The sequence below is a fragment of the Megalops cyprinoides genome, chromosome 14 (assembly GCF_013368585.1).
Source record: "Megalops cyprinoides isolate fMegCyp1 chromosome 14, fMegCyp1.pri, whole genome shotgun sequence".
Lineage (NCBI taxonomy): Eukaryota > Metazoa > Chordata > Actinopteri > Elopiformes > Megalopidae > Megalops > Megalops cyprinoides.
The window spans coordinates 6,154,858-6,177,101 of NC_050596.1; the positions used below are offsets into that span (position 1 = coordinate 6,154,858).

The 22,244-nt window shown below is 46.2% G+C and overlaps 1 protein-coding gene across 4 annotated transcripts in view; it reads left to right on the forward strand.

Annotated features, from left to right (window-relative positions):
• The window catches only part of cdkl5 (cyclin-dependent kinase-like 5), a 70,261-nt gene that overhangs the window by 26,838 nt on the left and 21,179 nt on the right, over positions 1 to 22,244 (forward strand). For all 4 annotated transcript variants that reach the window (XM_036544905.1, XM_036544906.1, XM_036544907.1 and 1 more), the window contains exons 4-7: positions 18,711 to 18,756; positions 19,248 to 19,384; positions 19,679 to 19,799; positions 21,800 to 21,859. In XM_036544905.1, the coding sequence (XP_036400798.1) occupies positions 18,711 to 18,756; positions 19,248 to 19,384; positions 19,679 to 19,799; positions 21,800 to 21,859 (364 nt within the window). The remainder of the gene's footprint in view (positions 1 to 18,710; positions 18,757 to 19,247; positions 19,385 to 19,678; positions 19,800 to 21,799; positions 21,860 to 22,244) is intronic.

Here is a 22,244-nt window from a genome sequence, read left to right on the forward strand (position 1 = left end):
ATTCTTTGTGTATTTTAATAGTTTAATTTGCTTCCTGGATATGCAAATTACATAGCTAAATCTGGTGCAGATAATGTGTTGTGCATGGTCCCTGTTTAATAAACTGAAAAACTAAACTAACTGAACTAAACTAAACTTTCTTCATGGAAGTCTAGACGCACAAATAGCTAAGAGCTCTTTCAGTGTGCACAAAAACCAGGCACAGACCTGTTACTCATTCACTGTAGTCTCTACCTGCTGTTTGTAACCTCTGACCCCTCCCCCAGGCCTCACTCGTGTTTACCTGGGATATCAGAGATACGCAGGCAGCTGCACGGTTGCCCGAGGGGCTGCATTCAGGGCATTGCCCTCTGTCACTGTGTACGGGGGCAGTTGCCAGGAATTCTGGGAAACTGCCGACCTGAAGGTCCAGGTCCGCAGACCTGTCCCAGTCAGTGAGGAACCTCAGGACAGAACGCCATCTGGTCGTTGGGATGCCACGTGACGGCGACACGCAGTCTTGTGTCAGTGTCTACGATCGCGTGACACATCTGTCCTGACACATCTGCGAATAGCAGAGGCCCTCTCTGTCCCTCTGGCCCCTTATCGCACTCCCACAACAATGAGAGAGAGACTGACGTGTCCCCCTGCTGCTCATCTTTTATTTATCGGCCAGCCAGAGTGATGGATAGGGGAGGTGGTGGCGTATCGGGTCGGTGGAGCTCTTTGTGGAAGGGCCCTCATGGGCCGGGTGCAGAGGATAGCCCTCTCTCAGGAGCGTCACCTTGGGATCAATTAAAATGACCAATGCAGTTAACGGCGAGGCTTAAACATGGATGCTCGAGGTTTCAGGACCTGGGTCTACTGCTGTCAGCTGCAGTTTTCTCCCAGATTTCAAATGAAAGCTTTTTTGTCTGGAACGTAACTGACCCAGTTACTGTGTGTGTGTGTTGTTGGTCTTATAAATGACTTAATTTTTCCAAGAAATGGTTGAACTAGTCGTGTTGTTAGTGGGAGGGGTAAGTTAAGACTTCCCCCTGTGGGACCATCACTCTAGAGCCTGGTAGTATGAATTCATGTACCACAAAGCTGGAGATACACACACGCCCAACGGTAGGTTGAAAACTGTTAGTGGCCGACCATTGCCTGTAGCCACTGTGGCACGTCCCACACATCATCTGTATTGGGCCTTTGTTGATGGCCATCACTCCCGATTCAACATGCTGAGTCGGTGTCTGCCCTCAGTGAAGGAATTTATCAAAGAGCACAGAGGCACAGCCTGAAAGACAGCCATCGGAGCACCTCGTCCGACCATGGGGTGTGCATGCCCGCTATCTTAACAGGCGTTGTGTGAGTTTGCATGGATTCACGTCGCAACACACGCCCTGCTTGTGCTTTTACGCAGGCTGGAGCCCACAGTCATACCAGAGCATGGATGCTGTCTGTCTGCCGGCCAGAGCACAGGGAGTACAAAGGGAGTCCATTAGCAGGGCTGCCCTCTGCCCTGTCTCACCTGGCTGCATGCAGCGTGCTGTGAAATTGCCCAGCTGAGGGGTGAACGGGGGTAAAAAGGATCCAGCTGGCGGGGACCATCTCCCTGAATGCTAATTGTGTTAGCTGTCGGGTGACTCACGGATGACCTGGAGCAGCTGCATTTAGAAACCCAAAGCTACCCAGACGCTAACACACTGAACGTTGACTAGCGTCCAGTTAATTGGCAGAAATGAGGTAGGGAGGAAAATGGCACTCTAGCAAAGCAATTAGCCGCAGAGAGGGAGCGGGGTAGAGGGCCCAGAAGAGAGCGCACCGGGGCCCAGAAGCTGTCAGGGGCGCATGTAGGAAGGTGATTTTTTGCTGCTTTACTATTGTAGGTGGGCCCTCTCGCACATTGACCGTTTCACATAGTCTTCAAAGTAACCATTCGACGATATCACAACAATTACTTGTAATTGTGATAGCTATATATACCACCTTCCCGCCTTGTGTATAACACTTACGGTTTTGAGTCATAGCTTATTTTTATGTATTTTTGTGTGTCCGTGCGTGTGTGCGCACAAGCGTGTGCTTGTGTTTGGGGTGGGGGGTAGGGGGCAAAGAAAAAATATTTGCACCGGGGCCAATCACAATCATGTTATGCTACAGGTCCTCTGCTGGGGATGTGGTTGCATGTTAATTCCCATTTGGCCTGTGCTGTCAAACCCTTAAGGAAGGTACCTGAACCACTTCAGTAAATATCCAGCTATAATTGAACAAGTTGCTAAGAAATCATCATCATCATCAACATCTTCTCACATTCAGCAAGAGTTCAACTACAGACTGAGAATAGTACCTTACTAGTAACTTACTGAGATGCACACTTGGTATAACAGCCTCACGGCAAGATCATTGTCTGTACCTTTACAGGGATTAACTTAGACTTCTAAGAGTAGCATTGTTTGCTCGCCAGCATGTTTCGCAGTGGATTCGATTGTTCTGGGCCGAGCTGACGGATGAACAGACACCTAACTCTTAGCCACCTGCTAGCGTTCTGTTTCTGCAGCTCAAATTTGGCTCGGCAGGCCTTTCAGGGCGATGGCTGTGCGTCCGTGCTGCCGTCACTGCTAAAAGCTTTTCAGTGTTTTTAAACACTGATCCTGTTCAGGGCCTGGTGCGGTGGCCTCGTCTCAGTCTTGACAGGAATAAATGAAGAACCCGGTGTATGTAGGATTACAGCAGTCTCGCCCAGCGGCCTCAGAGCCAGAGACAGAGCGCGGGACATTGCCATCGTGATCAGGTGCGCGGTGCAGGCGCTGGCCCAATGAACATGGCAGTCGCAAAGGGAATCGCAGGGTTATTCTTAACTGCAGGGAGCGGTGCATTATGGGTGTAGGACTGCACATCCCACCGCCTGTTACATCCAGAGCTCTGTCTCCTCGCTGTTCGTTGTACGAGCGGATGTTGGATGGACTGTTTGTCGATCAGTAAGAGTGTTTGGTAAGGGGCACGTGATTGTGTGTAGGTATATGCCGGTGTGCCTGCAACCACACGCATGGTTGTGGTCATGGCCATTCAGCTGGACTGTTATTGGACTGTAGTTACCACTGTGTTTCATTGGCTTCTCGTGTCTGCTGTTCTCCTTCAGGTCACACCAGCATTATCCTGTTCACATTTGTTTGCAACTGTTTTCTTTCCCCCCAGACAAGGAAGAAAAACCTCTCAACATTGCCAAGATGTCCAAAGTAGAAGTCATTACTCGTGCAGCATGCTCAGGATCACACCAGCTTGTAAAGCTGGAGAACATTTCTTTGTCTGTGATTCTGTAGCACATATAGAATATCAGCGTATAGAACACTGTCTCCTTTTTCTGTAGCGTGCTAGTAATATGCTACATCTGGAGAGAGTGTGTGTGTGTGTGTGTGTGTGTGTGTGTGTGTGTGTGTGTGTGTGTGTGTGTGAGTGTGTGTGTGTGTGTGTGTGTGTGTGTGTGTGTGTGTGTGTGAGCGTGTATGCATGGGTGGGTGTGTGTGCGTGTGCGTGTGTGCATGTGTAACTTTGTGCATGTGTGAGCACATGCTTGGAGGGGGTGGTCTTTTCTCCCTCTTCCTTGAGTAGGACTCATTATAAATGTTGGATGTCCGCAGCACTGAGGAGAAAGCAGTGCTTCTCCATAGGGTATTCATTAGTCATGTTCTCAGGCTCTCTCTCGCCACAAGCTATTTACAGGCACTCTGATGAGATGTTACACAACGTGTGGAAGGTTTGTGTGTAAAAGGTTCCCGAGCTCTGTGTTTCTGAGGAGGGCGCTCACTCTGAAGTCTGCTCCGAGAGGCGGGCCCCAGCCAATCCCCCCCCCCCCCCCCCTGCAATCCCGTTCACCGGGGTCATCAGGTGAATAACACGCGGGGTACGTCTGCAAGACGCCGGCCGCGTGCCCAGCCTCGGGGGAGTTGGGGGGATGGGGTCACACGGTCACATGATTCCAACCTGCGCTTACCGTGAATGCTGACGTTGGCTACAGTAGACGATGAAGGCAGTCTTTCGAGCGGTGAAGCTAGTGCTCAGTAATTGCCTTAGGGAGTCTGAGACTTGCGCTGTAACTCACTCTGGTGAGCTGTGTGACTTATACGACACGACATCACTTCCCCACAGGAGGAAATGGCTTCTTGACCTCTTAATCGGTGGTCAAATGGGATGTCAAAAGAATAGGCACTATAATATATATACTGAGAGAGAGACAGAGAGTGAGCAGACCACTGGGATAGTGACCTTTGCTGTTTTGTACATTATTTTGTTTATTAATTAATATTAATATTAATTTTATAAACTCGTGAAGTGGACGTCTTTCTTCTGCTTGGTGCAGTACACAGAGGGTATGTTATGGCGTAATGCCATAGTCATAGACATAAGCATGTACAGGAGAGGACACATAACACTTGTAACAGATGTGTACTTTTCAAACAGCACCACTTACTCTTCCCGCAAAGCTTACGTATGCCATTTATCATTATCCTCAAAATTCAAGTAATGTAGTGTGACGGAGAACCTTCACCTGTCCCTCAAAACTGGTAGGTGTTTAATTGTTTAATTAACTGGTATGTCTTAAGGATTTTCATGTTTCTGATTGCTGATTTGTCGATAACTGAGCTCATTTCATGTCAAGAACATCCAACCAGTTAACTGTTTCATTGTTACTTGTCAGTTGTAATTGTCTGTCTGTGTAAGACAGCCATTGATTAACATTGATTAAATTGTTTTGTAATTTTTGTTCCTTCTCTTTTTTTTCTTGTGAGAAGTGTTGGTCAGCTCCCTTCACACATAAGGTGCATATCACAGGACAGAGCAGCGTACAGAAACTCCAGCACGACCCCAGAGAAGCACTACGCCATGTCACAGAAACACAAACTTCGTTCCAAGTGTTTGGCGTGCTCCCCTGTCTGTACTTACCTTTTTAATGCACCCTGCGTGCCTGGAGGGGAAAAGGAAGGCCTGGAGAGGTCTCTGTCCATGAGATTAAACCTCAGAGGCCCTGGCGTGAGAGCACAGCAGGGTTTGTGCATTTTCGTGGGGAGCTGAGTACAGGCGCCAGATTTAGAGAGTGCTCTCACTCTGGCTAATGGATGCTTTTTTTGCACTGTAATGCGGTCATTTATCCCTCCACATTCTCTTTTCTCCTCTGTCTTCTGTTTGGTTATCACACCTTTCATCTGAAGGCACTGAACAGCGCCATTATTCCATAGCGTCTCACAAAATTGCACAAGTTAATTCTTTAAAAAGAGGGACGGTACAGGCATTTAAAATTTGAAGAAAAAAAAAAAAGAAAAGCTGACATCTGAGAAGGTCCTTGTTGCAAAGAGCCGGCTGTGTGTTCCCCATTGTTTTCCCTCATACTGATGTCACCCCAGTGTCTGTGGGTGGTGAAAAGGCCATTGTGCAGCACAAGCAGCCGCGGACCAAAATATCACACTTTCTGTTTCTGTTTTTGTTTCTTAGGGAGAGTCATGCGCACTGAAGCCAGATGTAAAACTGGCTGTAAAGAGATACGGTGTTTGAGTTTTTAGTGGCTGGTGAAGTGTTGAGGTTTGAACCATTAGCTGTTGTACCAAAAAAAAAACTCACGTCAAACAATACAGGAGGCAGGACCCAGGTGTGAACACCAGTGGTGTAGTGAGCGGTGCACTGAACATGTTCTTGTTTGTCTGTACTCAGTGTCACAGCCCCTCAGTGTCATAGCCCTCCAGTGTCTGTACTCAGTATCACAGCCCCTCCAGTGTCTGTACAGAGTTTCTGTACTGAATGTCACAGCCTCTTGGTGTCTGTGCTCAGTGTCACAGCCCTGAGTGCCTGTATTCCCAGTGGCAGTTGCTCAGGGATCAGGGCAGCACGCAGCAGGGTCCCAGGAGAGGTGTGTGCCTCCCTCTGCATTTATCCTGTCATAAATTGCGCATTGTGCCCTGTGTGTGCGCTGAGGGAAATGTGAGCCGACACAAGTACCTGCCACTGCAAATTCCAGGAGGCAGGGGAGACCAGGTACAAAGGCCCGGTTTGTCCCACAGAGCCTGTAACATGGAGCTCCACAGAAATACAGTGCAGACTGCCCTTACAGGGCACTGGCAATGATGGGATACACAGCCCTTACAGGGCACTGACAGGGAAGTGATACACAGCCATTACAGGGAACTGACCATGATGGGATACAGAGGCATTACAGGGCACTGACAGGGAAGTGATACACAGCCATTACAGGGAACTGACCATGATGGGATACAGAGGCATTACAGGGCACTGACAGGGATGTGATACACAGGCATTACAGGGCACTGATAGTTCACAAGAAAGCCAGTTCTGCACTCTGTCTGAAATTGCGCCCATTAGATATTTCAGTGATGAAAATATCAGTGTAGTTCAGTGCTCCACTTCAAGTAGCTGAACTCTGATCAGTCCATTTAATTGGAACATTATTGACCATCGGAACTGGTAGAACCCTGCTTTTTGGTTTTCTGCATTTTTTTCACCTTTTGTTCATGAGCCTCTCAGTCCTCACTATCTCGGCTGCTTAAAACAGGGCCTCTTATCTGTGTGCTGAAAAAGCACTGAGCAAAAAGGTTAAACATTTGCTCTGGAATATTTGCTTTACAGAAGGGCAGTACCTCTGTCGGGTTCACTCTACCACATTCCATTCAACTTTCTGACCACAATCGATGGTGGCGTGTGTGACTGCACATTTGTAGCTTTGAAGACATATTGAAAACAAACGCTGATGCCTGCTTTTCCTCTCTAAAGGTAGCAGAAGTGTACTCGCACTGCCTGCAATACAGACTACAGCTTCAGATAAATTACAAAAACTGTTAATTTTCCCCCTTCTCAGTCAAAAATAATCCAGTAAGATGTTCGGTGCATGATGGATTGTGTATGGTTTTAAAGTCCTATACGCACAGGGGCGTGGCACTGTGTGAAATAAAGATCTTTTTTTTTTTTATACAGTACGGTCTGCTGACATGGCATGCCATTGTGTCCATGCTGAATGAATTAACACACATCAAAGAGAGATCTGCAGACAGCGCGTGTTCCTATCGCACCGGTGGCTGCGTGTCAGCAAGTCTGCTACTTTCCAGCCATTCCCAAGCACACCCATCACAAACAAGGGGAGTGTGTGTGTGTGTGTGTGTGAGTGTGTGTGTGTCTTAATGTGTGCATCAGGGAGGGGGACACGTGAATAATGAGATTTCAAACCAACATGAGAATAAGGGCACCGCCGGCTGCCTCACCTAAACGGATTTACCTGCAGTACACGACATGTCAGCATCCGAATGTAGTTTTAATTGAGTGTAAAATCTGAATAGACAGAGTGGATCCCTTTAAAGGGTTTCGTAACCCCGTAACTAAAGTTTTCCGTTGTGCAGCGTGACACCGCGAGTTTGTAAGCTTACGAGATGAGCACAAATCCACAGCAGCAACATTAAAAAAAAAAAAAGCGAAAGAGCCCCAAACCCTTTTTCAAACTGAGCAGGTTTTTTTTTTTTTTTTTTACCTCTGACGAATTACAATTAGGCCAAGAGAGGGGGTTAAAAATAGAGCTTGTACATACAGTGGCAGTAAATAGGTCACCTTGAGCGGAAAACTTGTGCCGTGACCTGCTTGGAAGCCGAGAGAAGCGCAGAGAGAGGCTGGCTCCTCGGAGATGGCCGCGCAATCTGGCTCGCCGAACGCTGGGAGAATTCAGTTCACCAGCGTCCCCTGGCACCCGCCTGGCTATTTTTGGGCTGCCATTTTAACACCCGTTCAGAAAAGGATTCTGCTCTAGTGCAGACACTCTGACCTGGCTCTTCGGTACATTTAGGTGTGCGGGATAATCAAGGACACCCCTATGCATTTAACATTGTTTTTACGATAAGGAAAGAGTAGATCTCCCATCTCACACGCTGTCTGCTCAAGACAGACTAACAATGTGCAAATGGTGGCATCGACTTTTTCTTTGAATGAGAGCCACTGATGTTGAAGAAGCAGCGGCTTCACGGGTGAAAGGCTCAGTGTGAAAGCCCCAGTTTCGAGCCAGTTAGATCTGCGTGAGGAGAAGTGAGAGAGAGTGTGATCCTGTAGTGCTGCTCAGGGCAATGGTGTGCTGGTGGGAGATAGCAGACAGAGCCCTTCTGTGCCTGCCCCTCATCCCTCGGCAGAGACTGCAGGGACGTCCCCAGGCTGAGCTCTCCAGCGGTCGCAGGCGTGCGTGTTTGTTCGATAAAACATTAACACGCCCCTGCTCTGAACTAAAATTCCTCTTACTGATAAAATCGGAGCGATCAGCGCGCGGGTCACGGCGCCTCATTGGGATGGGTGGTGGAACACCCATCGTTCAGGGTACAGGGAGCTGCTGCTCAGCACCTTCTGAGGTAGAGAGACCTCTCTAAGAAACGGAGGGGCTCTGTGTTTGGGGGTGCTGAGAAGCTGCGTACCGACCGCACCATCCAAGTGTGTGGGCTGCTCAGGCATTAATCACGGCCCTCGGAGCTCCTGTGTGTGGAAACCGAAAGAATGCACCGCTGACTCTGGCGCATTCGGCTGCGGCTGCTATCCACGAGCTACACGCTTCTTCCTCCTCTCAGACATAACTGCAGACGGGCAGGGGGCCCCGTCCACATCCACAGGGCTGGCTTCCTATCTCTAGTTACTGCTGGAGCTTTGCAGAAGCCCCCACCCACATCCGCATGGCTTACCTGCTGTGCCCAATTATTGCCGAGGATGTGTAGGAGGCCCCACCCACACTGATGAGCCTGTCATGAGGCCCCGCCCACATTGATGAGCCTGTCCTGAGACCCCGCCCACCTTGATGAGCCTGTCCTGGGGCCCTGCCCACATTGCTGAGGGTGTGTGGAACCCTGCCCACATCAATGAGGCTGCTCTGAGGCCCCACCCACATTGCTGAGGCTATCTAGAGACCCTACTCATTGTTACAAGGCTGACCTGCTTTTCCCAGCTCTATTTCCACCTCACTCGGACCATCACTATTGTATAGTAATATATAGTGATTATAGTAACTTCCAGATTTTTTTTTTTTGTGTTGTGCTTTTTGACATTTTGACATTTGACAGCGTGATTCTGGTGTGATCTCCAAAGACCACTGCTTCTGTCATCAGCAAGGTTGTTTCTTTTTTGAGTTGCTTTTGTTCCATCTCCAGCCACAGCACTGGAATGGTGACAGCAAAATGTGTCCTAAATGCGTCCCCAAATAGTGCCTTCCCCCCTCCCTCCTCAAGTATGTGACATTGTGTGAAGGAACATCTCATTTACTTGTTCTTCACTCACTCCCTTTCATTGGGATGCAGCCCTAGTGCTGATCCAGGGCGAGCTTTGTGCACTCTGACCTTCAGTGCTGTCATAAGCCATGTCCACTGCATCAGCTTTCCTCAGCACATGTACCTTAATACAGTATGCAGACGAGAAGCCTGGGAACTCAGCATCACTGAACCAAAGCCCTTACCCTGCAGGCGAGAGAAATCACCATTCATATTGCAGTGTTGGTCAGGGTTAATGTGTAAAGTCTGATTAAAGAATCATTAAAGAATGAGTTAGATAAACATTGAAATTTCCGTGATGGGCTTGTTGTTTTAAAGATATATGCAAATATATGACCAACGTGATTTTTGACCACTTTTGTTTAAAAAGTCCCCTTCTGTCTTTGTGTTGATTTGAGCATTTCATATTGTGTGTCATCAGATCACATCTCAGCATGTGACATTTTCTCTAGGTATTGGAGGTAATTTCTGTGTGCGCCGATGTACCTATGCTTTGAGTTTCTCTCATCTGTCAAATGACTGGAAATGTGATAAGGATTTGTGCATCAGACCTCTGACTTAGGCTAAGTACAATGAAGAATATACCCTTACATTCTCATTTCAGGTTTTTCTGTGGAGCTACTGTGAAAACACAACAGAATTGCACAGTGCTGGTGGCAACAACTACACTAAAAAGCTGCAACTTGTTCTCCTGCAGGTTCATTTGCCATGATCCCTCAACCACATGTAATTATGGAGCTGGCACACACTCACAAAAACACAAAACAGACAGAAGGAGCAAAACTTAAGCATCTAAAAACCTAAAAATCTAGAAAGGGAACTAGCCAACTGTAGAAGAGAGTCCTAGCATCCTCCACACACCTGTATTTAATGAGCCTCTGATTAGGCAGGTGCGGCCTGTTAACCAGTGACTGGTTTTGTGCAGTTAAACACCTACACACACATTTAGACAGTGACGATTGAAGATTTAACGTTTAGATGCATTTGTTGTGAAATGAGCTCAATAATTGTCAATTGACAATTGACAATTTAAGGTTGTAAATTGAAAGACAACATTCTTAAACCTTTTAAAAAATTAACAATTAAGCAATTAACTGTCTTGAGGGACAGGTGAAGGTTTTCCTTCACAGCAGTTAATGCAAAAAAATGTGACTACAGCACATCCGCCTTGCATCAGCTATCGAACGGATACCCGAGCTTTAGACAGTGTGCTATCCTTACTCATCTCTCATTGGGCATTCACAGTCAGAATCCTAGCTGCACCCATGTAGTGTTAAAAAGAATCAGAATTATGGTATCCTTTCATTCCCCAGACAAAACATGGCCCTTTTGACAGCATGGTGAGCATTGATAAGCACCTTTATGCTTCTCTGGGTAGTCTTAGATGTGTGTGTGTTATAGTGGATTTACAAAGATTTCATTAAGATTCTTTGTTTTTTTTCTCACGTCTTATCCAAAGATACAGATATCCACCGTGTAGTTTTCCTGCTTGATATTGGCTAGGCTAATGATGAAATATACTGCCTGTCTTACATGTTCCTGGGTCTGTCAGAATTTGCAGTTCACCGAGGACTAGGAGGATGCCTCTCGTCTCAGTTTCCGAAAGTAAAATTGGCTGGAGCCGTTAATGAAATTCCCTCATGTTGCATTTGAAAAATATTTTCTCACAGCGTGCTCCAGAAACCTAGTAATGCTAACCTATTTCTTTTACATTGTTAATTTCCACTCGGTTCTGCCAGTCAATTAAAATTTCAGAAGTGTGCATTCTTGAGTGGGATGTCCAGCTATTTGCATGCAAAATTAATTGTAGCCTGTGGTGCACTGTCTGTTTATGTGGCAAATAAGAAGCGTTTCAGCTGGATAGATGAACAGTCCTGCGCTTTGATGTCCCAAGTGTAAAAACGAAAGGAACACGTAAAAGTGCTCTCCAGACAGTTTGAATGATTTACCTAATCAGCTAAAATCAATAACTCATTTCACCACTTTTAAAAAGACCAACGGCTTCCCTGGAAAACGTTCTTGTTTTGCCACAACAGCAGTACTTTAATTTTTGTCTTGTTTCTGTCCATTGATGAATCCTATTTTTATATACTGCTTTTATTTGTCCTCTGTTCTTCCTCTGAGCTTTTTTTATAGATATTATTGTTTCTTTTACTGGGGTATCTGTATGTAATTGTGTTTGTGCTCTCTGGACCATGTGGTAGAGGAGATACCACGTTTCAAAAGCGTATCCCAGCTTTAAATTTAGAAAGAAATCAAAAATAAAATGAAATTGGTTCAGTATTTTCATTTGTTGTGAGTTGAAAGTCATAATGATGACGTCCTCTTCAATTTTAGTGATACAATCATTTGTATTCATGTGGCTTTTTATAGCTTTGGTTTTGGACACTGTTTGTTTTCCTTTTAAAATATGATTCAGACAAAATATTTTTTAGTGCAGAGGTCATGCATCATCTCTGTGGTCATGTCAGATGTCTTTTCTCCATACTTTTTATCTTGCATTTGAGGTGAGATGAATTGAAATTGTGCTGGGTATTTTCAGCCTGTCATTTTGGTATTCATGTCAGCTTGGGACAGCATGACTGTGTTGTCAGTGTCTAGTGTGAAGGTGAAGCTGTGGTTGTTGAGTGTTGAGTTTGATGCTGTTGGTGAGTATTTAGTATGACTGTGTTGGTGAATGTTCAGTGTGGTGATATTGGTGAGTGTTGGGTATGGTGGTGTTGGTGAGGGTTCAGTGTGGTGGTGTTGGTGAGTGCTTGGAGTGTTGGTGTTGAGTGCTTGGTGTGGTGGTGTTAATGAGTGTTCACTGTGGTGTTGATGAGTGTCCAGTGTGGTGGTAGTGGTGTGGGTTCAGTGTGGTGGTGTTGGTGAGTGCTCGGTATGATGGTGTTGGTGAGTGTTCAGTCTGATGGTGTTGGTGAGTGTTCAGTCTGATGGTGTTGGTGAGGGCTTATTGTGACGGTGTTGGTGAGTGCTGGTTAGTGAGTGCTCAGTGCGATAGCGCAGCCATGTGTCTGACAGTCCCGTGTGGCAGTGTTCATCTTCACCCCCCCCCCCCCCCCCCATCCCAGTCTTCCTAAGATGCTATCCTAAGTAGCAGCGGTTTCAGAGATCCAGTCTTTGTGGCATTATCAAACGACAGATTTTCCTCTGGTCCTTGTTTACTGTTGTCTGTGTTGTGTCAGCAGCCACAGGAAATGAGAGCCGGGCGTTCTGCCATTGGGTCTGTTAGTAATATCATGCCTCCTGACAACCCCCAGCCTCTCGCTTCCTGCACTGCCAGCTGCGAGCAAGGCCCTTCAGCTCAGGCCAGCCCTCTGTGTGAGCCATGGCCCGAACATGCGCTAACAGCGCTAGCAGGAGAATCACCGAGGTGGTTTTTTTTTTATGTCTAAATTAATGTGATTAATTTAAAGCCGTTCGGGGGCTATCTGTTCAAAGGAAGCTATGCATCACACGCAATCACTTAAACGCTGAAACAGGAACGAGGGTGGTACGAGAAGCTTTCATTTCTGCCTCATTAATCAGGTCTCGTGTGACATTAATGCCTGCTCCGCGCTAATAGTAATCAACGCGACTGATGTCCATATTTCAGGTCCACTAGGATAACGGCTTCCGGCTTTATGAATTCTCTGTGCCTTTCCCACCCTAAGTCTTGCCCAAGCCAAAATTCTGCTCAGTGCTGCCCAGCGTCCGACCAGTTGAATGGGTGCAATAATGCGCCCTTCCAGTTCAAGCAACTTTGGTCATCTCTGTCTCAGGCCTATTTCAGAAGGGCTCTCTTGACAGCCTCTCAGAAGGTGCTCCCGCTGAAACAGACATGTTGTTACCGTTGTAGTTTTGGACAGCTCCTCACTGCGAACATGCAGTGCTGTCTGGCTCCACTGAGCTGGGCTGATCCCAGTGGGCAGGGAGATCTCTCTCTATTTCCCTCTCTTTCTCCTTTCCTCGCTCACTATCTCTATCTCCCTCTGTGTCTCTCTCAGTTTAGTTTTATTTGATGCAAAATTATTTAGAGGCGTCACATACAAAGTATATATTGCCAAAGCCGACGCATAGAGACCACTGAACAAGAAATGAATGGGTTATATCCTGAAATAATGGAAAAAAAGTTGTGGCAGGGAATTTTTATAACAACGTGATTCTTCTCTTTCTCGCTCAATATAATTCATTTCAGCTTGCTTTATTGGCTTTACAAAACTACCTGTGTACTGCCAAGCATATTTAACAGCATAAACAATATGCACATATGTGCTTGTGTTTGTGTATATATAGTATACTATGCCAGAAATATCCCTCAGTCTGTCTCTCTCAAATTCAAATTTGCTCTATTGTCATGAATTATGTTGTGTAAATATTGTCAAAGTACAGAATATACCCACATACATATGTACTTATACACACATATGTTTACATATGTATATATAAACACATAATATGTACATGTAGAGATGCAATACATGAAAAGTGAGGAACAGGAAAGAGAGATAAAGGAACAAATAAGTAAATAATAACTACAGATCTCTCTCTCCATCTCTCACTCTCTTCCTGTCTCTCTCTCCCTCCTCCTTTCTTGCTCTCTCTCCCTCCCTCCTACTCTCTCACTGTCCCTCCATTCTTCTCTTGTTTGCTCTCTCCCGCCCTCCCTCCTTCTTTCTCCCTTTCTCATTGTTTAGTAGTCCACTTCTCTCCACTCCAGCCACTGCCCTTCTGACTGTCACTTCAGCCTGGGCTTCTGGCTCACTGACCCCCACCCTCTTCTCCTCACCCCCCCCCCCCCCCCCCCCAACAACAGAGGGTCCCGCTGTATCTCACAGTCTCGGGGTAAAAGAGCGACTCTACAGAAAAACAAATCCATATTGACTTAGCCCGCATTCCGGGTCGGCGCGCTGCCTGTTTGAGCTGCCTCCCAAAACCAACAGGTGCTCATCGCTGGCGACGTCCCGTCTCCCTCCTTTCCCTCCCAGAGACAGGCGCATTAGCCCACACTCCGGCGCATCCGCACAGACCGCAGCACAGGCATTCCTGCCCTGGCACGGAGCCCCGTCGTGTCTGTTTGGGGAGCCCTGCGTGACTCTGCATTGTGCTTCAGAAACATTCATTACCAAAATGGCAGTTCTCCTCACCTGTACACCGGGTACGCAGGCGAAGCCGCACGGCGGAAATTTTCTTTGTTTCGCATGAGTCAGTTTTTCTACAAACTGTTTTGATTGGCAGCCCTGAAGTAAGACACAGCAAGCTGTCTCTCAGCTCCCAGGTCTTGAGGCTGAAGGAGTTGGAGTGCTCTGAACTTACTCCATATTCCTGAGCGTAGGTAGGCGGTCTGTCTGAACACAGCTGAGGCTATGATTTTAGCCTCAGATGGGAATTCTAAAAGGATTCTAAAAGCATGAGAGTGAGATGGTGAGGTAGTCTGGCCTGGGTCCCTGTGTCCAGCTTGCCAGCCCTTCTGGTGACAGCAGTAATTTAAATTGAGATGTTTGCATAAATGCAGAGCAATCAAAGGCAGAAGGTGATTCAGCCCAACCCCCCCCCCAATCAGCACATGTGAAAGTCTCTTATTAGGATTCAAAGTTTCTGCCTGCACTTAGGGGCTGTCTGCACTGTCTTATCTGAGTCAAACACTCTGTTGCCCTCATATTTAAGGCTGGCTTTTGGAGGCAAACCTCACGCAAGGTTGCAAAGTGAGGCTGTATGCAGTGTCACTCCCCAAGTGGCCTTCCACCAAATGCAGCATAGCAATGATGCAGTCCTCACTAACATGTCACAGATGTTTCCGTTAGCATGTTTAATTGACCGCCTTGCAAACGCACAATTGTTTTAAGGGCCTTGCATTTTCAAGGTGCGGTGCAGACAATGCCCGAGCAAAGCTTTTCTCCTGTTCGTTTCGCCCACGGGAATGGTGGTCTGCGCTGTCATTGGGCAGTTGGCTGATAGGCCACGCCTCCCGACTGGGAAGAGCAGGTGGCGTAATAGAGAGTGAAGGATCGTGAGACAGGAGAGAGAGAACGGGGCGGGCAGGCAAGGGAGGTCTGTGGCCATTTTGTGCTCCTTTTATTAAAACCATTTTGTCTTTTGTGGCTGCTCACCTGTTTTATCATCTTATTTTACTTATGATAAACAAGTCCTTCTGTTGGATGAATCCCGTATTTGTCTTTTCTGTGTTTTTGAATAGCCTTTTATGTGTGAGAAGTAATCAGCCAGTTTTTACTGGAGCAGAACTGTGGCGTTAAAGTCAAAGTTGAATGGCAATGCATACAAACAGGCTCAAATAACCAGGGGCAGGAGCTGACATACAAATGAGCCAGGCACTGATTGAGCCATCTCTCCTCTAACCAATGGTGCTGAAAGACAGGGTGAGGAAAGGGGGATGGGAGAGGCAAGGCCATTACAGAAGAGCATGCAAAAGACAGAGATCTGATGACCACAGCTGGAAGCACAATTAGAGCGTTCAAGCAGCAGTGAGGCGTGGTGGTCAGGGCGGACGAGACTTAAGGCAGCAGTGTTACACCCCTGAACAAGATGCCTAACCTAAATTAACTGGTATATTATTCTGCTGAATCACACGGATACCATTGAAAAAGCAAAACTATGCTACTAAAAAAATGTAGTAATGTGGATGTGCGAATGATGGCACATTCAGCACAAAGACACAGTAAAATGGCTGATGCCTTTAATTATCATGAGTAGCGGGGGGGGCTGATTAATATCAGCAGCCAAAGGAGCATAGCAGCTGAGCACTGGGGCTCTCCCCTGTCCCTAATACCTGTGATAAAGAACTGTATCTCTTGTATGTGTGTGAAATGGACTTCACTTCTGTAGATTACTGCCTATATTAAACAGAAGGGGGATTTTATTTTGAACTGACTGTATAGATCAGGGGTGTCCAAACCTCTCCTGGAGGGCCACTTGTCCTGCATGTTTTAGATCTCTCCCTGCTCCAACACAGCTGATTCAAATGATCAACTCGTTATGAACTCCTGAAGATGCTGAATAACAAACTGATCATTTGAATCAGCTGTGTCTAAAACATGCAGGACAAGTGGCCCTCCAGGAGAGGTTTGGACACCCCTGGTATAGATAGACACATACTTACTGTATTGATTTCATTGGCTTCCTAGGTTTTGCAAATGTGTGTTGATTGTGGCAGCTTTCTGTTACTGCATCTGTGTTTGCATGGGAGATGTCCTTGCATTTGTGTTTTAATTCTCCTTGGTGGAGTATCACTTAGGGAAAGGCTTCTACATCTATTTTAGGCCAGTTCCAAACTGGCCCATGAAGGTCTTTGAATGTTTGATCATTTCTAGTTTTGCAGTAGTGTTCCATTTGACAGGCACTGCATACTCTGTTCTGTATCATGTATTGAATGGATGGACACACAGGGAATAGTTACCTCACGTTCCAGAATTGTGGCAGCGTTTTACAGATGTAGAATTACAGTATCTTTGATGTACAGTAAAGCATAACCCATTGTTAAAAAGAAGCAAAATGCTTTCCAAAAGCAAATATTACTGCTACAATTCTTTTAAAAATTTAAAAATTTCTGCTTTTTTTCTGCCAGGTGGCATACATCTACAGTGGGTACCTACCTGTATGTCTGAATGTTCAGTTAGCTCCTTTGTAAATTCATACATTTTGCTGCTTCCGCACATCAAGTAGTTTTGAATTTATGAATATTATTGTGTAAATGTGAAAACAGGAAATCGTCATACCGCATGTAAAAGAAAAGCCTCGCTAACTATGACAAATGAAGCTAAGGAAAGATCAGGGACTCCATATTGAAGCAAATAAACTTTTTTTCTTTTCCTATTTTCCCTCATGAGTACTTGCATTCTTTGACCAGTCTGTGTGAGGCACCACGCCATCTGTCTGACCACAATGGCACTGCTGCCGACAGATACCTAAAATTTTAAGCTAGCTGCTGTATCCTAGCAACAGTAATACTGACTGTGAGAGAAGACTTTTTTCTGGAGCAGCAGAATTTTTTGTTGTATTTACAATGTGTATGGTATTTTCTGTGTCTATTCTCATCTGTATAGAATAGTAAGCCATTTTATAAGTGCAGTTAGCCCCTCAGGATGTGTATTACACTGAATAACCACACCCTCAGGAATGGGGTGAAGCACAAGGGTGTCCTCTTTGAACTTTGCCCTGATTTGGTACACTCTACATACTGTTCTGTGAAACAGATTTTTCGAACACAGGTCTGTAACTAAATTCATGTAAATATCAAACTAAAACTATTACGTTCAAATCGTCACGCAACATGTTTCACATTTACCAGTCACAGGAGAATGTAACATGGTCACAGTCAAACTGGCAAGCTAAATGGACTAAAAGATAGACCACATGCACAGGTGCTTATGCCCTGCATGGTCTAAACTCTGTGAAGCTATCCAGATCACATTTGCACACTGCGTCTCTGTAAAGCTGTGGCAGTTAAAGAAAGACTAACGACAGCTGTAGAGACTCCATCAAAAACGCTGTACTGGTCCGTCTGCATTTCCAAACGTGGAGTCCCCACTACTCCCCCGTAAGGCATTCGCGTGTTTATAAGTGTGATGTCTGGATGATGCTGGCTGTGGGTGCTCAATGACGCCTTTGAGGAGCTGGGCCTGGTGTAGGACACGACGATCAGAGAAAATGGAGCCGCATCGGAAGGACAGAAGGGAATAGCTGGCCTCTGTTTCAGGCTATGGCTACACACGCGGTGTGAGCCGCCGCCTCTCCTTGTGTGGTTTCCATAGGGTCTTCCCTTCTTGCTTGTTCTACCTGATTTTCCAGCCCACAGCGTGGTGCAGTGATTGGACTTGTTGAGCTGGGCTTGTAGCCACAAGTCACCGCTTCAAGCTCAGGTTGCTATGCCCCAGGGCAAGGTGCATCACCTGAGCTGGTACAGTAAACATATCAAGTGTTATAAATCTCACCATACATGTTACGTGAGTGATCACATGACCTTATTCAACTTCTGTAAGTGCTCGTGTGATTGTTTGTTCTGGGTAATCATTCAGAGCCATCCGTGTGGTAAGTGAGTTGAACTTGCAACCACAGGTGACAGGTTTGTATGGGTAGGTGGAGCTCTGCTCTCATTGTGTACAAAGGCACTTAACCTGAATTGCTCCAGCACACATATGGAGCAGTAGGAATTACACATTATAAAATCAGAGGCTCTGCAGCTGGAAGCTCAGCAGCTACAGTACATGTAAAAAATCATGCATTGCGTGGTAATTGCGTTATTTAGGCCAGTGCAGCGAAGGGTTCATTGAGGGCTGCATCACGATACCAGTTCACTGGGAGATGTGAAGAGGAGACCCACTTTTAGACGAACACAACCGTAAGGGGGGTTGTATTCTCTGACCTGCCGCTTTCCCGCTGATGTAGGAAGTGCCCTCTAAAAGCTGGGTAATAGGCTCCTTGTGTTTGAGTGTTTGTTTCTGATTAGCTGCTTTGCCTCTATTGCAGGAGACAAATGAAATTGTGGCCATTAAGAAGTTCAAGGACAGCGAAGGTAAGAGAGTTCCATTGTTCACTCTGTACACAGGCTGTGATAACCCACACACTCATACGGCCTCAAAAAGACAGTGTGCTGTTTCCCTGACTGGACAGTTGTGTGGCTGACGGTTTCTGCTTGCTGATCTATCTCAAAGCCAGATCCTGTTCTAAGATAACTTCCACCACCAACATACCATGCTACTGCAAAACAAAGTGAAAACACGAGCTTTTTTGTATTTGACGTTGGTGTCATTTCTTCTGAGTCTTTGTAAGCATACCAAAACAACAGTTTCCCCTTAATGTCATTACTTCAAGAACAATAGAAAGGAAATGTATTGTTTGGGAAGTCACCCTGCCTGGGTTCCCAGGGCATTAGAGGGGAAGGAGCTTGGGTGGCGGTTAGGCCTCAGTGTCTGAGCTGTTTACCTCCAGTGTAGCGCCGCCGCCAGGCGCGTGTCCTTGGCCCCGTTTCAGGGCCTCATGGGCTGTCCCTGTTCACACCTGCAGAGAATGAGGAGGTCAAGGAGACGACGCTGCGGGAGCTGAAGATGCTCCGCACTCTGAAGCAGGAGAACATAGTGGAGCTGAAGGAGGCCTTCCGCAGGCGGGGCAAGCTCTACCTGGTCTTCGAGTATGTGGAAAAGGTCAGCTCCAGGCTCCCATCACCAAAACCATGCGGGGTAGCTTTGAAGTGGCAAATTTGGTTCCTGTTCTTTCTGTTACAGTAGGGATTGTTGAGGCTGTCACGAGAAATGATGTCAGGATTGGCTGACACCAGATGTCAACACGAGGTCAGCCAACGTGGGGAAAGAATTCAAGGATGTGGTGTCAATTCTGCTGAATTCATTGGTTTCTGGTCGGTCCTGCGCAGTGGCTTGCTCCGGTGTGTCCAGAGACACAGCGCACTTATACTTCCTTGTTGCCGTTTCATCCTGCAGAACATGCTGGAGCTGCTGGAGGAGCTACCCAACGGGGCGCCACCTGAGAAAGTGCGAAACTACATCTATCAGTTAATCAAAGCAATTCACTGGTGCCATAAGAATGACATCGTCCACAGGGGTAAGTGACTGCTGAACTGCATTAGAAAATGGAACATGCCCCCCCACTCCGGCCAGAGTGTTCCACTGTGCAGAAGCAGAAGAAATGGAGGCCCATTCTGTTCGTCAAATAGGGAGGCTGACGCCTAGCAATCTTGTTTCATTCCTTTTTTTTACTGAGGACCAGGTTTTTGCCATTCCCCATCGTCATTGCTTCTGCCTGCGTATTATTTGACTAAATCAGCGTTTTAGGTTTTGTCCCCAATTTCTTTTTAATAGATGGTATGTGCATTACAACTAGGTCACCATGAGGGGGAAAAGCTACAGCAGTGGAATGGATCTTTTTTTTTCCAGGAAGTAATGAACATTGACTAATTGGCTGATTAGGGTTTACTGAGGTGTGGAATGCTTCAATATGCCTGCCACCGCAGAAATGTCTTGTACTGGTTGTTTCAGAAAGAGTGGATATTTTCCATTTATACATAGGCCTGAATTAGGAACACTGGGGATTTTGGGATATTTTATTAAGGGATTGTGAGGGTATTTCAGATGTGATGTCATTTCCTGTGTGCAGGGTTTGTACATTGGTGAGTGTTCAGAACACCAACCTTTTGGTGACCTCCTCCCTCCCCCTGCTTTCTCCTGCTATACCTCACAAAGACCACACTCATACTCTTCATAAGGCAAGGCACTCGCATAGACAATATACTTATACATTCTCTTAAATATGGCACTCACAGAGAGCACACTCATACTCTCTTTAAAATAGGGCACTCACACAGAGAATACACTCATACGTCCTGTAAAATAGGGCACTCGCGTAGCAGATATGCTTATACATCCTCTAAAATTGGGCATTCACATTGAGAATACACTCGTACACCCACTAAAACAGGGCACTCACATACACATTATAGTCATACTCTGTAAAATAGGGCATTCGCGTAGAGGGTACGTGCATACTCTCCTCAAATATGTAGCACTCAGGTAGAGAATGCACTCATACTCTCTTTAAAATAGGTCACTTGCACAGAGAACACACTGATACTCACTTCACTCACTTTTAAACAGGGCACTCACTTGGAAAACACGCTATACACTCGCTATACACGAAAACACTCTGATACTCACCCAAAATAGGGTGCTCACATAGAGAAAACACTGATACTGTCTTTAAAGTAGGGCATTCCCATAGAGAAAACACTGATATTCTCTTTAAAATAGGGCATTTGCATTGAGGAAACACTGATACTCTCTGAAATGGGGCAGCTGTAGGTTATGGTCTTCATCAAGAGCACACTAATACCCGTCACTGTGTGTTGGGCTGCCCTGTAAAAACGATACAGATTTGTGTCCTCTGACAACGTGCTGAATTATTTCCACGCGTGTGTTTTTGCCAAGTGTCTGGGAGCAGAGACCAACTCCAGATGGCCTATGATGCACTGCGAGAAAAATGTGAAAATATTTGAGGAAAAAGCAGTCCATTAGATACGATTTGACTTTCAGTTGTAGTCATTACAAGTTACAAGAGCACCCAAGTACCAGAAGCTTCTGTTTGGATGGCACTTAAAGAAAACGCCTCATTTTGTATGCAAATGGATGATCTAATTAAAAATGCACATCTGAGATGACAGTCTCAAGTCACATTAATAATTTCTCCAAGCTTTTGAGTATGTAAACCAGACTGCACAAGACTGTTTGTGAAGTTAAAGATGTTTTTAGGTGCGGTTAACCTGCTTGATTCATCTGCGTTTCCTCCCAGACATGCTGAGACAAAGTTAAAAGTCGACAGTAATCTTTCTCTATCAGCACAGGCTATTAGTGATAAATTGTAAAACAATTTATGAAGAGTTCAACAGTTCAGAATATAATGAGTTCACCTTGGATAATTCTCCGGAAACAAATGTAGTGCCAGATCATTGTTAATGACTGCAGTGTGGAGGTATAAGCCCTGAGCTCTCTCTAATCTCGGGAAGCACCTCCAGCTTGACGTCTAAAAGACCTTTGTTTCTGCTGTCTCAGACATCAAGCCTGAAAATCTCCTCATCAGCTCCGACGACGTCCTCAAGCTGTGTGACTTTGGTGAGTAAACTGACCGCGTCTCTCATCTCACGTCATCAAGCGCAGAGGCCCGTGAATGGCTGACTTCGCCTCCCGCTGGTAGCTGTCACTCAAACCCAACAGAAGCGGGAAGAACACGGTGTAGCTGTCACCGGCGTGGCCGCGTCCCCATCGATCGCTCGATTCCTAACGAGTCACGCTCTCGCTTCCCGTTTGACAACTCGGCGACCCGATGGTAGCAAGAACGGGAAGAACACAGTCAGTTTTCGCGGAGTGAAAATGTCAGCTATGAGGGATCCACACGAGTGCATTTTGCCAGTAAACCGTTAGGACTGAACAGCGTACCTATGAAAGGTACGCTGTTCCCTGTTTCCCCCCCCCCCCGATTTCTGGTGATGGCTGCGGT